Source organism: Alligator sinensis, unplaced genomic scaffold (genome assembly GCF_000455745.1).
Source record: "Alligator sinensis unplaced genomic scaffold, ASM45574v1 scaffold150_1, whole genome shotgun sequence".
NCBI lineage: Eukaryota > Metazoa > Chordata > Crocodylia > Alligatoridae > Alligator > Alligator sinensis.
In genome coordinates this window covers 3,604,000-3,616,857 of record NW_005841840.1, presented here as the reverse complement: position 1 = coordinate 3,616,857, position 12,858 = coordinate 3,604,000, and the positions used below count along the sequence as shown (strand labels likewise).

Sequence of the window (12,858 nt, the reverse complement as noted above, 5' to 3'; positions counted from 1 at the left end):
GAAGCCAGAGTTGACAGAATCAGCAAGAAGGCTGTGTTTTGGGAGCCTCTCAGGAGAACTAAGGCATACCAAACGAGAGGCTAAGAAACTTTGTCTTTCTGTCTTCAAACTTCTGGTCCATTCTTTTGTCCTATATAATAAATCCTTTTCTTGTCTCCTTATTTAGTGCATGTGGTAAAAAGTGATCTCTGGGTGAGTGTTATTCCAGGCTTACCAATTCTATGGAAAGGGGAACCTAAAACTTCTTTCAGACCCAGGGAAGCCACCTAGACCAGACAAAGATTCCCCTGCTGTGAGGTCTAGTATGAGGGCAGTGGAGCTGAAACTTGTGAGGAGGAGTTATCCCAGGCAAACCTTGGTTTGTTCCTTGGGACAAGAGGGACAGAAAAGAGAAACTTAGGGCTCTGGGGCACCCTGCAATGAGGTTTGTGACATGCATTACAACTGGTGGTACTATAACTGAAGTCATGTCCTTCATTAGTATTCAAGAAACTATATCACTGACACTTATCACTAGAAGTTTCATTACAATAATGATTTTACTAGTTCCGAGACGCCCAACTTGAGGCTTAAAACCATCTCTTACTTGATTTAATATGGAGAAGGACTGCATTAAGGTGGCCAATACATGGAAATATTTCAGACTGAAGACTGGAGATTTAGATGGGCAGTTCCACCCAATATTAATGGAATTTGTGAATGGGATCCATACATTAGCTTGATATGAGCTCTAATCTTACTCCACTGAACTGAAGTAATTTGTAAAACTACATGGGAGTAGGATCAAGCAAACAGTGGTCCCATAATCTTCATTCAGGTGAAAAGAAAGCAAGTCAGAGAATTTTGAGAGGGTTCTATGAACTGAGCGGCAAAAGTACTGTGAGTAGTCCAGGATAAAGTAAGCATGTAAGTTTTGAGAAACAGGAAATCCTAAAGATTACGAAACCCAAATTCTCAAATTTCATGTTGTAATCAATTCCATCTTTCAAATCCAACAACATTAATCTCTTTACCTTGTTTCTAATTGTTTTATGCTAGACTGTAGTTGCTGCAAGTGTCTGTCTGATGCTTCCTCTCTCTCCCGAGCAGATACTACATCTTCTTCCTGCAAATCATGTGAATTAGCCAGATATCTCTTACTTTTGCTTGAACATAAAAAATGAAATGTTATGATGTTACAAAAAGAACATTTTGAAGTGAATATAAAGCTTCATGTTTGCACTAGAACAATCTTCTGCAGTTAGAATACCTTTCTCTCCACTTGAGATTGAAGATCCTCAATCACTTTGGTCATTTCATCAACCTTTGCAGTTGCTGTTCTCACATCTACCTTGGTTTGCCTGTGTATAAAGAGACCAATCTATGAATTATAATTAGCTAAATATAGGGAGGAGCAGTGGGTGGGGGAGAGGGGAGAGGAGGCTGCTGATTTACTAGAACAGACTTATTAGAACTTTATTTGACCAGCTGTGAAATCTACTTCAACATGAAAGCTGAATAGGAACAAGTTCTGTTCCCTTGTATGCAGCAGCAACAGAGAAGGTTCCAATTTTATTAAATTCACTGTTGTACTGTCATGTGTGGTGGGAAGAAATTTCTGATGACCAAGCAGGAGTTTGAAACTGTTTAAGTATTGTTGAACACAGCTGTGTTGAGGACACCATGACCAACATTTTCCAAAGTAATCTAATGATTAAGACATTTTAAAGGGGTATGTTTTTCAGAAGGATTTCGTGATTATTGGTCCCTTTAAGTTAATTTAAACTGGGAACCCACAATTACTTGCTATTTCTGAAAATTATAGCCTATATGCTTCAGAATGTTTGGATTTGGCTAGAGAAAGAGGGAAGGGCAAAAAAGAGCACATAAATGGGACCAGGGAAAGTGGGTCAGCAATCATAGTTTTTCTAAATAGATACAGTGTTTTCTTTCAGTTTTTCTAAATGGAAAAACTGAAAGAAAAAACTTTATTAGAACCCTATAATGTGAGAGAGGAAAAAGAGCCCCAAGTCTTTCCTCTTCTTTGATCCACTTCACCCACTTTACTATATCTGGGAGCAGCTAAAACTTTCCAGGTACTCTAGGTTTTTTATTAAAAGATACCGAGGTGCCCACCATCCTGCTTCTGTTCATATCCAGAACTGTCTTTGTCTTGGCCTTTATACCCCTTGCCTCTTACCAAATAATCATCTTAATTATCACTTAAGAAATTAGACAGAACAGAACCTATGTCCTTTGAGGGGCCTGATCTAGTAGGCATGCTCCATGCAAATTTATTACATGCTGGATCAAGACTTTGGAAAATGCAGATCTGGCCATTTTCTTTAAAATACATGCATATATATATGCTACTGCTTCTTCTGCTGGATTGCTATAGATATACACACACACACACACACACACACACACACCACTGCCAGTGTCAATTTTTTACATAATAATTTAGTGGTCAGGGCACTTGGCCAGGAAATGGGAAACCCCAATCTAGTGCTTTTTTTTTTTTTTTTTTCCCAGCCTGAGACCCACATCCTCTACTACCCCTAAACCACCAGGTTATAGACTACTCTAGATAGGGACAATCTCCATCCTTCCTGCTAAAGCTGTGCCACTGTGCAGAACAGAATGTATGGTTCATGAGGACAGAATGATGAGAATAAATCTATGGCTAGTAGTTAAGGTACTTAGCATAAGTACTGGTGGTCCTGGTTTCAGGTTCCTTCTCTATGTCATTATTTATGGGATTTTGCTTTATATTAGTGTCCTGGAGAGCAGAGGAATTGCACCAGAGAAAGTTCTCAGAGTAAAAATCTAAATCCCCCAACTCTAAGGTTTTTAAATTCAGTGATAATGAACTCCCCAGGATTGTTTTCTCTGTGTAAAAACTGAAATTGTTATGTGGTACCTCAGGTTTCAGAAGGTAGGGGTTTTACTCCTTCTATCAGAGTTAGCATTTGGCAGATTAATCCTTTCTGTCCTGCAAATTCAGATCAATAAACCAGGAGAATGCCTCTCTACATCACAGAAGCACTGTGAGAATGAATTAGTCAATATGAGATCCCTGGATACTATGATGGATAGGTAAATTCCTTTGCATCAGTCAAAAATGCTAAGATATTTCAAATTTTACTTTTCAATTTTCACTAATATTTGAAACGACATATTACTGATGTTAAGAATATAGAATTTATCATCCCAGATCTGACCATTTGTCCATCTAGTCCAGGTATTCTTTTTAGAATGATTTGATAATGACTGCTTTTGAAGAGAAGATATATAATAAAACCACTGAAAACCATTCAATCTCTCTTTTCCTACCTTTAACAAAAAATGAATGAGGAAAGTCTGTTTAACCTTACTTTTCTACCCAGGAAAATCAAGCACTAAACTATCTGGATGGTAGAACTAACCTCCCTACCAAAAAGCACAGAAGAAAGTTCTACTGTATTATAGCAGGAATTCAATGTTTTCAACTTAAGTATCAAAATGTCATTAGTACTTCCTAAGAAAAAACAAAAAAGGAACAAATGTAACACACCTTCAGAGACCAGCTGCCAAAAGTAGTTTATGATATTCACATTTGTAGCTTTTGCCACTATTTAATTAATATAATTGCTATTTTAGAGTTTCAGAGTCTGCACATTGGTAAGTAGAGTTCTTTTCTGAATTCCACAAAGACAGAACTGTTCGTCATTGCAACAGTGGCACTACTCAGATTAAAAAGGCAGAACAAGATATAGAGAAAGGATAACAAGCTAAAAAGTGTAATCAATTTCTTCTTGTCACAGATGTCTTGCAAAAGTAGTGAGTCTGTCTGTAGTAAAGATTTCTTAAAGATAATTTATTTTCCAATTATTTTGTTCCTTCTATCATCACCATTCCGTTCAACCTTTTACAACAGAGTAGCTTTTTGGTCCTTTTTAAGATTCTGTACTTCCATCAATACCCTTTAATGCAGCAATGTGCAATGTCAGGGTACTTTATGTACTCACAATTAACAGTATTAGAAAGAATAATAATTGTATCTTTGGAAACTAGAAGTGCCATCAAACAAACCAAATGCACAGTGGGTACATCTACACGAGACATTTTACTTGAGATTAGAGCAAATTACTGTGCAGAAGGTGTCACCATCTACATGTACAGATGCTTACTGAGCAGTAATTTGCTTTAATCATGAATAAATTTGCTACCTGTAAATACAAGTAGCAAATTTACTTATAAGTAATTACTATGTAGTACGACACGTGTAGATGGCCAACCGGGAGCAAATTTGCTCCTGGTCAGCCAGGCAGCAGGGGTAGGAGATTGCTCCCTGCCCCTGGCAGCTGCTTCCTGCCGAGACAGGCACCCAGGCCCAGCCCTGGGCTAGCACCGAGGGGGAGCCTAGAGCACCCCCTGGCTGCTGCAGGGGGCCAGTGCAGGGCCAGTTTGGGCTGGAGCAGGCTGCTGTTTCTGCTTCCCTGCATGTGTATACCCACCCTGGAATATTTGCATGTGTAGACATGCTCAGTATCACTGATGTTATAGATAAGATTGTATGGAAAGTGCATGCTGTAATTTAGTTTTAAGTACAGTAAAAGCTCCGTTAACTGGCACCTTACAAGTATGCAACAAGTATTGCATACTTACAAGTATGCAATATAGCATACTATATTAACCGGCATTCCGGCTTGTAAGGTAAAGTGAAACTGGAAGTGCCCACCGTGGCACTTCCGGTTTCTCCCCATGGCCCAGGGCAAAGCAGCCTGTGCTGCTGAGCCCCCATGGCTCAGGGCATAGCAGATTGCGTGGAGCCTGCCTCATTGTTCCATGGGGCCCACAGAGCCCACAGCAGGGGTGGCGATGCTGCAGGAGGGGCAGTGACACCCTGGACACGGCAGAAGAAGCGGTGGCCTGAACAGGCAAGGATGACTGTTCAGGCCGCTCAATTAACCAGCATATTTTGTTATCTGGCATCCCCCATTCCGGGGGGATGCCGGATAACAGAGCTTTTACTGTATATCAAGAGGTTTAATTATACAACCTTGTATAGGTCATATTTTCCAATATACTAAATGTACACTGATACTAAGGCCTTGACCAAACATCCCCAAAGGCTCTGAAACAGGCACAAACTACTAATGAACTTCTGAGCCTGTTATATTGGTTGGGTGGTAAGAGAAGCTACGTCATTGTCAGTGGGCGTGTCTACACATGGTCATTTAATATGGATTAGCCAATTTAAGCCACATTAGGGGCACGAGTCTACACATGCGTGCCCTTAAAGCAGCTTAAAAATGATGATTTTAGGCTACATGAGCCTAAATTTGATACCCGTCCAAACCAAGTATCAAATTTGTTAATGCAGATTAATGCATGTATAAATGCGTTACTCTGCGTTAATGCAGGGAATTTAGTCCGGGGTCTGCCCAGCCACTAGGGGGCCTTCCAGAGCCCAGCCTCAGGACTCCTGGCTGGCTGCCTCTCTTCCACCATGCCTGGGCTGCTCTCTATATAGTTTGTAAGCCACCACTTGTAAGCGGGTGGTTTTTTTTGTTGGTGAGTGGGATGGGTGGTGGAGGGACACTGTTTGTTGAGGGGGGAGGGATGGGGGTGGGTGTTGTGAGGGTAATAAAGTATCTTTGTTTCAAGCATATGCATGTCCTGAGAGTGGTGCTGGAGGTGGGCAGGGGGTGTGTGGGTGGTGGGATGCAGCAGGGAGTGCAGGAGTAGGGGGTCAGCCAGGGCCTCCTGCAGCTAGTGCCCTGGCTCCTCCTGGTGGATGCGCAGCTCTCTTGGGGCTTGGGTGGGGTGGGGGTGCTTGCTGTAGGCAGCAGGGCCAGCACCATAGCCAGCAGGAGCATGGGGTGCTGGTTGTTACTGGCAGGGGCCAGGCTGAAGCAGTAGGGTGCTGCTAGACATTGCTGGCAGGAGCAGAGGTAGCCCTGGTGCAGGGATGCAGGGTGGGCAAGGAGGGAGCTACCGTGTGCTGCCTTTGTGCTTGGCATGCGGCTCCTGGGAAGGGAAGGAGCTGGCCGGGGATCAGAGGGCGGGGTGTGTTTCCAAGATGGCTGCCAAATGCTGGCAGCTGGCTCTGGCTTAAACATGGCTGCCAACTGTTGGCAGTCACGTGTCTGGATGCTGGAGCTCCCCCAAGTGGCCACAGAGGCACATGGCAGGGCTGAAGCAATCTGAGACTAAAGTTAGTTCCAAGTCCCACCATGTGTAGACGCCTACCAAAACCTGCTTAATCCACATTAGTTTAATGCGAATTAAATTTAAGCCATCTTAAATTCACGTGTAGATGCACCCAGTGGGTATCATTCAGTCTAGGAAGCCCCAGTTAAAGATAATCTGAGAAAATAAGGGGGACTGCTTAAGAATCAAATCCTTCTCAGAGTTTTAAATCTTAACTAACACTGGGTGCTTCTATACATGCATTTACTCTGGCCTAAATTTACTCTGGTGTATGCTATTCCAGAGTAAGGGTTTTGAGCAGGCATTTACACATGTGGGGATAAGGGAGCAGATCTGCTGCTCTTTGCTCCAAGTTTCCTGCAGCTCTCCAATGGGCCCCTGCCACCACTGTGAGGGAGCTCCAGGTCACCTGGGTGCTAGCCCAGGGGCCTGCAGGGAACACCAGGCCAGGAGACAGCTGTCCCCTGGCCCCAGGGGGCTGCCTGCTCCTGGGGTGGGGACAAAGTTGGGGCAGACTGGGGCAAGGGTCTGGGACCTAACCCATCCCCACAACTCTTTCCAAGCCCCGTGCTAAATCCCTGATCACCAAATTGGGGCATAGGGCTGGAACCTGTATCTGACCAGGACAGTGCCCAGCCCCTGCCCTGCACCCTGGGTGGAGGTTGGACAGTTTTTCCCCTGCTCAGCAACATGAACGCAGAGCGGGAGAGAAAAAGGCTGGGGGGCTTGTTCCCTGCCCAGTTCCGTGAGTGGAGCTCAGCAGAGAACAAGCTCCCCAGCCTATTCCCCTCAGAGCTGGGCAGGGAGCAGGTTCCTTTGCCCCTGCCAGCAGGGAGCTCCCAGCACGGTCTTCATGACTGCAGGGCCGGTGCTAGGAGACCATTATCTCCCAGCACCAGCTCCACAACTGTGGGGCCAGTGGTGGGAGATCCTCATCTCCCAGGCAGAGCTCTGTAGTCATGGCCAGTGTGGGGCCAGCTCTGGGGATCCTCATCTCCCAGCTGGAGCTCTGCGGTTGTGGCCAGTGCTGGGAGATAAAGGTCTCCCCATCCAAGCCCCGTGATTGTGGAGCTCTGGCTGGGAGATAAGGATCTCCCAGCCTGAGCCCTTTGTAGACGCACATGCTTACCTCACAGTAAATTATGCTAATGCAAAGTTAAGGGTCTCATGTAGATGCACCCACCGTCTGCCTATACATATCTCTGTGAGACCCACAAGGAACTGGTTTGAACTGGTTTTCAGAGTCTCTACAACTAAAGGAACTCTACAGCATTTTGCCTAGATAATAACATTTAGGCCATTAACACTAGACTTTGGATCAGGTGCCACTGTATTCCACTAGACCTAAAGAAAATATGGGAGGAACCTTGGTAAGAAATTCCTGTTTTATATTTCCTTGCCCTCCCCCACCCGCATTACACTGTCAAATTACTAACACTGTGTTAATAAATGCCATTTGGGTTTGCTGAATAGTCTCCCATTAATTAAATAAATGGGCAAAAGGAAAATTTGATTAAGTGATCAACTGGTTATCTATCCAGTCAGCAACTGATTCCACCCTTTCAACAACAATACTCGGTAATAATAGAATGGAAAAGCCTTTCTTTAATCCTTGCACATCGTCACGTTGTGGTTGCATTGTGCTTATCATAATATAACTCTCCCAGTAATTATTTAGACCTAAAACTTTTCTTTAGCAGTATTAAAAAATTCAATTTCTTCTTCAATCAAGCTTCCCCTCAGATCTGGAGGGTCTACAATCTTTTGCATCTCAAACCCACCTCCAGTTTAAGTCTCTAACTGCTTCAGCCCACCTCATTTTTAAGTCATCCTCCAGAAATACATACCGAGGATATATCATGACAACCATAATGGTATCACGTTTAGAGCATCCTATGGTTACAGATTCTACCTGTCAATCTTTCCAGTTTTACGTGAATTTTAAGATCCCTAAAACCACAGGTTTTATTTGCACACATACAAGGAGTAAGGCTACAGTTTTATCACAGAAACCGGCAACTGGAATACTGTGCATAAAATCTTGTAAAGGATTGTAAAAATGTATCTAATTCCATATATTCCTTATTTTATATAAAAATGCATATGATGTGGTAACATCAAATCAAATCAGCAGCTTTCTCACTCAGTGGGTGTGTCTATACGAGACGCTTACTGTGCATTAGCCTAATAACACTGTGCAGTAGCGTGTCACAGCAAAAACTGTGCTAATAGCCTACTGCACAGTGTTATTAGGCTATTGCGCAGCAAGTGTCATGAAACCATGCGCTGGCACTACTGCACAGAGGCTCTAGATACTGTGCATTTATCTAGTTCTTTATTAAGGAAGTACTAAACCAAATGCACAGTATCTAATGCACATTAATGAACGTGTAGACGCGCTTAGTAAGGAGGTTGATAAACTGTTTGTAAGCATGAAAATATACACACATAGTGATACAGCTGTAGTTGAACAAGGAAGCAGGCCAGTGAACTGATGAAAAAAATGAGTAAAACATGGTGACAGTAAGCGTGAGAGAAATGGCAAATATACATGCTAAGCAGAAAAGAAAAAAATATCCAGCTGGGATATTTCATAAAACGGGAATGTGATGTACAATATATAATGATCCTGTACATTTCCAGAAAAAAGCAAGCTGTGACAAACATCCTGAGCATGCTTTACATAAATGAAAGCTGCATGCAGTTGAATTGACAGTAGAAAAAACAAGTAAACAAAACAAAACACGCCCCTATTTCCCCTCCAAATAAAAGAAAGCTCCAAAGGGGGTGAGCTATTTTCTGTAAAGAAATAAGAGAAAAATGCATTGAAGAACACAAGTTCATGACTTACATAGGCTTTTTGGCCAATTATGTTCCATTTTATATCTTGAATAGGCTAGTTCGGAAAAAGCACTTTGAAAAACAGTGTTGTTAGACTTTAGATCAACTGAAAGGTGTTCTCTCTTTGTGAAAGTTTCTTTTAAAGTTGTGTAAATGACCTGAAAACTTTTGAAAGAGTTTAATCTAGATGCTAATGGCAGATATCTCCTACATACTGGAGTGGTGACATACTGGATGCAGACAGAAGTGACAATTTTTGCCTGATCTGGCCACATAAAGCAGTTTATAGCTGTGACCAAACACAAATGCCTGGCTGCAAACAGCTTAAAAATGGCCAACTGGATGAAAAGCTGACCTCTCATTGCATGAGGTATCAGATAAAGATGTTAAAAAATGTAGCATCTTTTGTAACTTATGTCTGCAGAGCTGCCAGCCTGTTACTGTTTTCAGAATGGGACGGGGGTAAAGGGAGCAGAGGGAATTCAGGTTGGGGAGGGGAGGCTCCAATTCTTGGGAGCTGGGGTGCCTCAAGAATGAGTTCTCGCTGCTGCCTTTCCCCCCACCCATTCTGAAAACAGCCAACACTGGCAGAGAGCCCTGGTCATTGCTATGGGAACCTGGCACAGCTAGATTCCTTTCTGCCCTGGAACTAACAGCGAACTTCTGTTTGGTCTGGGGTAACGTTGCAACTCAGAACACTTTGCAAAAATCATTCTGAGTTACAGCTAGGAGCTGCACGTCTGTCTGCACCCATTGTTCGTTTGTAGATTCTTTACAAAGGAGGAGAGGGTAAAACTCTGTAATAAACTGTGTTTTATGGTCTTTTAAAATAGTGATATAAGCACTGGTCGAAATAGTTAAAAAAATATATGGAGTTTCCCTTGACAAAATTGCTCCTGAGCAACAAAGTTGAATATATGATAAAAACATGGGAAAAAAAATCTCAAAGCACTGTTTCTAAGTACACAGAACATTTGGCCATCTAACCTGGTGATATATGGAGAAAAACATTTGTAAAAAAGAATGACCCTTTACTGCACTAAAACAAGCCTGCACTAAAACACACATCTGCCTCAAGAATAATGTCAACTTTCACCATGTACATACAGAGAAATTAGAACACATAAATGCATAAATAATATGACTGATTTTGCTCATCTAGCAATCATAAGTGAAAACATGTTGGCCAAGAAAGCCCTTACTGAAAGCAGAAAGAAAACAAAGCTTAATATATTGTGCTACACCCTATTGCAGCAGTCACCAACCAGTAGATCTCGGAGCCTCTTGGAGTCAATTTGAGGCTGGGGTGGGGGGATGAGTGCTGAATGGGGAGAAGTCAGTCCATGGGGAAGAGAAGGGGAAGGGGCTAGATTGAGGCCCCCACAGTGAGGGACAGTGCCACAGAGGCAGAAGCAGGGGTAAGTTAAGTGGGGCCCTGGCCAGGTGGAACTTATCTGCTGCAGAGGTGCACCCCCAAATAATTGTTTTTCCCTCTGCCTCAATCTGCTCCCCCCTGTCCCACCCCACACACTTACCTGCTGGGCAGGGGGGAGGGGCAGTGTACAGTAGATCGTGGGTTGATTTTAAATTCCAAAGTTGATCTCCTACTTAAAAGGTTGGAGACCACTGCCCTACTGTTAGCCCACAGGTAAGTTTTTCAAGGTTTGCCAAACATTTGATCCCAATCAAGCAAAACAGCATAATCCTCCATTAACGCATGCTCTTGAGACAATTCCTTCAGACTCATAGGACTGGAAGTGACCTTGAGGATCATCTAATTCATTATTTGTGCAAATATAGGACGTGCTATTCCTAAACCATTCCAGACAAATCATTATACAGCCTCTTCTCAAAAACCTCCAGCAAAGGAAAGCCTAAAAGTTTCCTGGGAAGTGTTCCATTGGCCTACTGTTCTGACAGTAAGGAAGTTATTTGAAAATTTGATCTAATAAATAAGTGCTTTGCTGCTCTTTAAGCCTATTGCTTCATATTCTTCCATATGCAATCAGAAATTCCTCCTTATTCCTCCTTCCTCTTCTTTGTCTTTTTAATACTTGAAAACTGCTATCATGTCCCCTTTTAATCTTCTTTTCTCTAACCCAAGTATACCCAGTTCTCTCAAGCTTTCCCCAAATGGCTTGCATTCTAATTCTTTTACAATCTTTGTTGCTTGCTTCAGGATACTCTGGACTTTGTCTAAATCCGTCTTAAACTGTCAAACCTAGAACGACACACAATGCCCAGGTGAGGCCTAATCAGCACTGAGTAGATGGCCACTGTCACCTCCCATATCTTAAATATGCTACTTCTGTTAATGTACCCTAGGGTGACTGCATCACACTGCTGACTCATGAACAGGGATCCAGATTTTCCATTTCCTGCAGAAAAATGGTAAAAAAAAGAGCAGATTTTCCCTTTTAACTGAGAAAAACATGGATTTTTCATTTTAACATTGAAATACTCAGATATTCCACTTCTGCAAAGACCTCTCTGCAGGCTGGCAGAGTTGCAGGCTATGGGACTCGATGGCTCGTGTGGCTAGAGGGGAGCATGAAGCTTAGTTTCCCCCTCCTTTCCTGTAGCTGGCACAGCACAAGTGGAGCCAAGTAGAGCCCATGTGGGGGGACAGAGGCTGCCTACTGCAGGGCTCGGGGGTCCCTGCCCTGCTGCCCTCCCTACAGGGGCCTCCGCAGCCCAGTGTGCAGGACTCAGTGCGGGAAGGCACAGTAAGGTGGGGAAGCTCAGTGCCGCTGCCACTGCCTGGAGTCCTATGCCAGCCACACCGCTAAAGTGAGGTGCCCCCTGCCTGCCCAGTAGTGCGGGTGGCAGTGGCGGCATGTTCTACTCCCCCACTACTGTCAGGCAGATAGGACTGCCTCACCATGGTGGCAGAGCTGGTGCTGGGCTCTCAGCGGCAGCAACACCCAGCCTCCCAGCCCCACTTCACCCTCCTGTGGTGGGTCCCACTTACTGCACTGTGGAGGCCCCTGGTGGGGAGGGCAGCAGGGTGAGGAGCCCTGAGACCTGCAGGAGACAGCCCATATACTCCCCTGTCCTACAAACAAAACTGGGGGGGAGGGGGGCACATGCCCCTCCATGCTTTCCTATATATATTTTAAGTTCAATTATGCCTACTTTATAATATACCATGCAGGATGAATCTTTGAAGGACAAACTGTCATGCCATTAACCAGCATTTCTTATTGCTATTCATAAAGCAGCGTCTAATCAGAAACAGCATATATATACTAGTTTAGTGCAGCTGCTTTGCACAGCTTTTAGAGACAACCTCATGGGATTTAATGGTATGTGTGCTACTTTCTAAATGAGGCAGCATTTTAGAGTAAGAAAATGTACCATATTTTCTTGTGTACAAACATACCTTTCCCCTAAAAACCAGCTGCTGGAAATCAGAGTGTGTATTATGTGCAAGGAATATGGTAAGAGCAGTTTCTGCTACTTATCAGGTGAAAACAAAAGTAAAATCCACATTAATTCTCAGGGAGTAGAGCACTGAGCAGGCTTGGCTTTCTAACTGCTGCTACTCAGTTACTTACTATAAGTTAAGATCTTTTTCTCTTCATTCTGATGTGTATTATATTCTGGGGCTTGATGTATGTGAGGCAGTATGGTATTTCTCTCCTAAAATGTACATTGCATTCATGTATACAATACAGAATTGTGCCACATCCCTGTAAGGCAAGGAAATTGAAGGTAAATTACGAACTTGATCATTTATATATTATATCATACTCTCAAAATGACTGCCTGGCCTGCAAATTAGTCTACTGCTGAGCAATTTCAGGATGGTTCCTCTGCGTATAAGAAAATACATGCTTC

The 12,858-nt window shown here is 43.3% G+C and overlaps 1 protein-coding gene across 7 annotated transcripts in view; it reads right to left on the bottom strand.

The window, feature by feature from the left end:
• Positions 1-12,858, bottom strand: part of SCLT1 (sodium channel and clathrin linker 1) — an 81,460-nt gene that overhangs the window by 41,866 nt on the left and 26,736 nt on the right. For all 7 annotated transcript variants that reach the window (XM_025204521.1, XM_025204512.1, XM_006015611.3 and 4 more), the window contains 2 exons: positions 1,250-1,340; positions 1,014-1,105 (listed from right to left, as the gene is read on the bottom strand). In XM_025204521.1, coding sequence (XP_025060306.1) covers positions 1,014-1,105; positions 1,250-1,340 — 183 coding nt within the window. The remainder of the gene's footprint in view (positions 1-1,013; positions 1,106-1,249; positions 1,341-12,858) is intronic.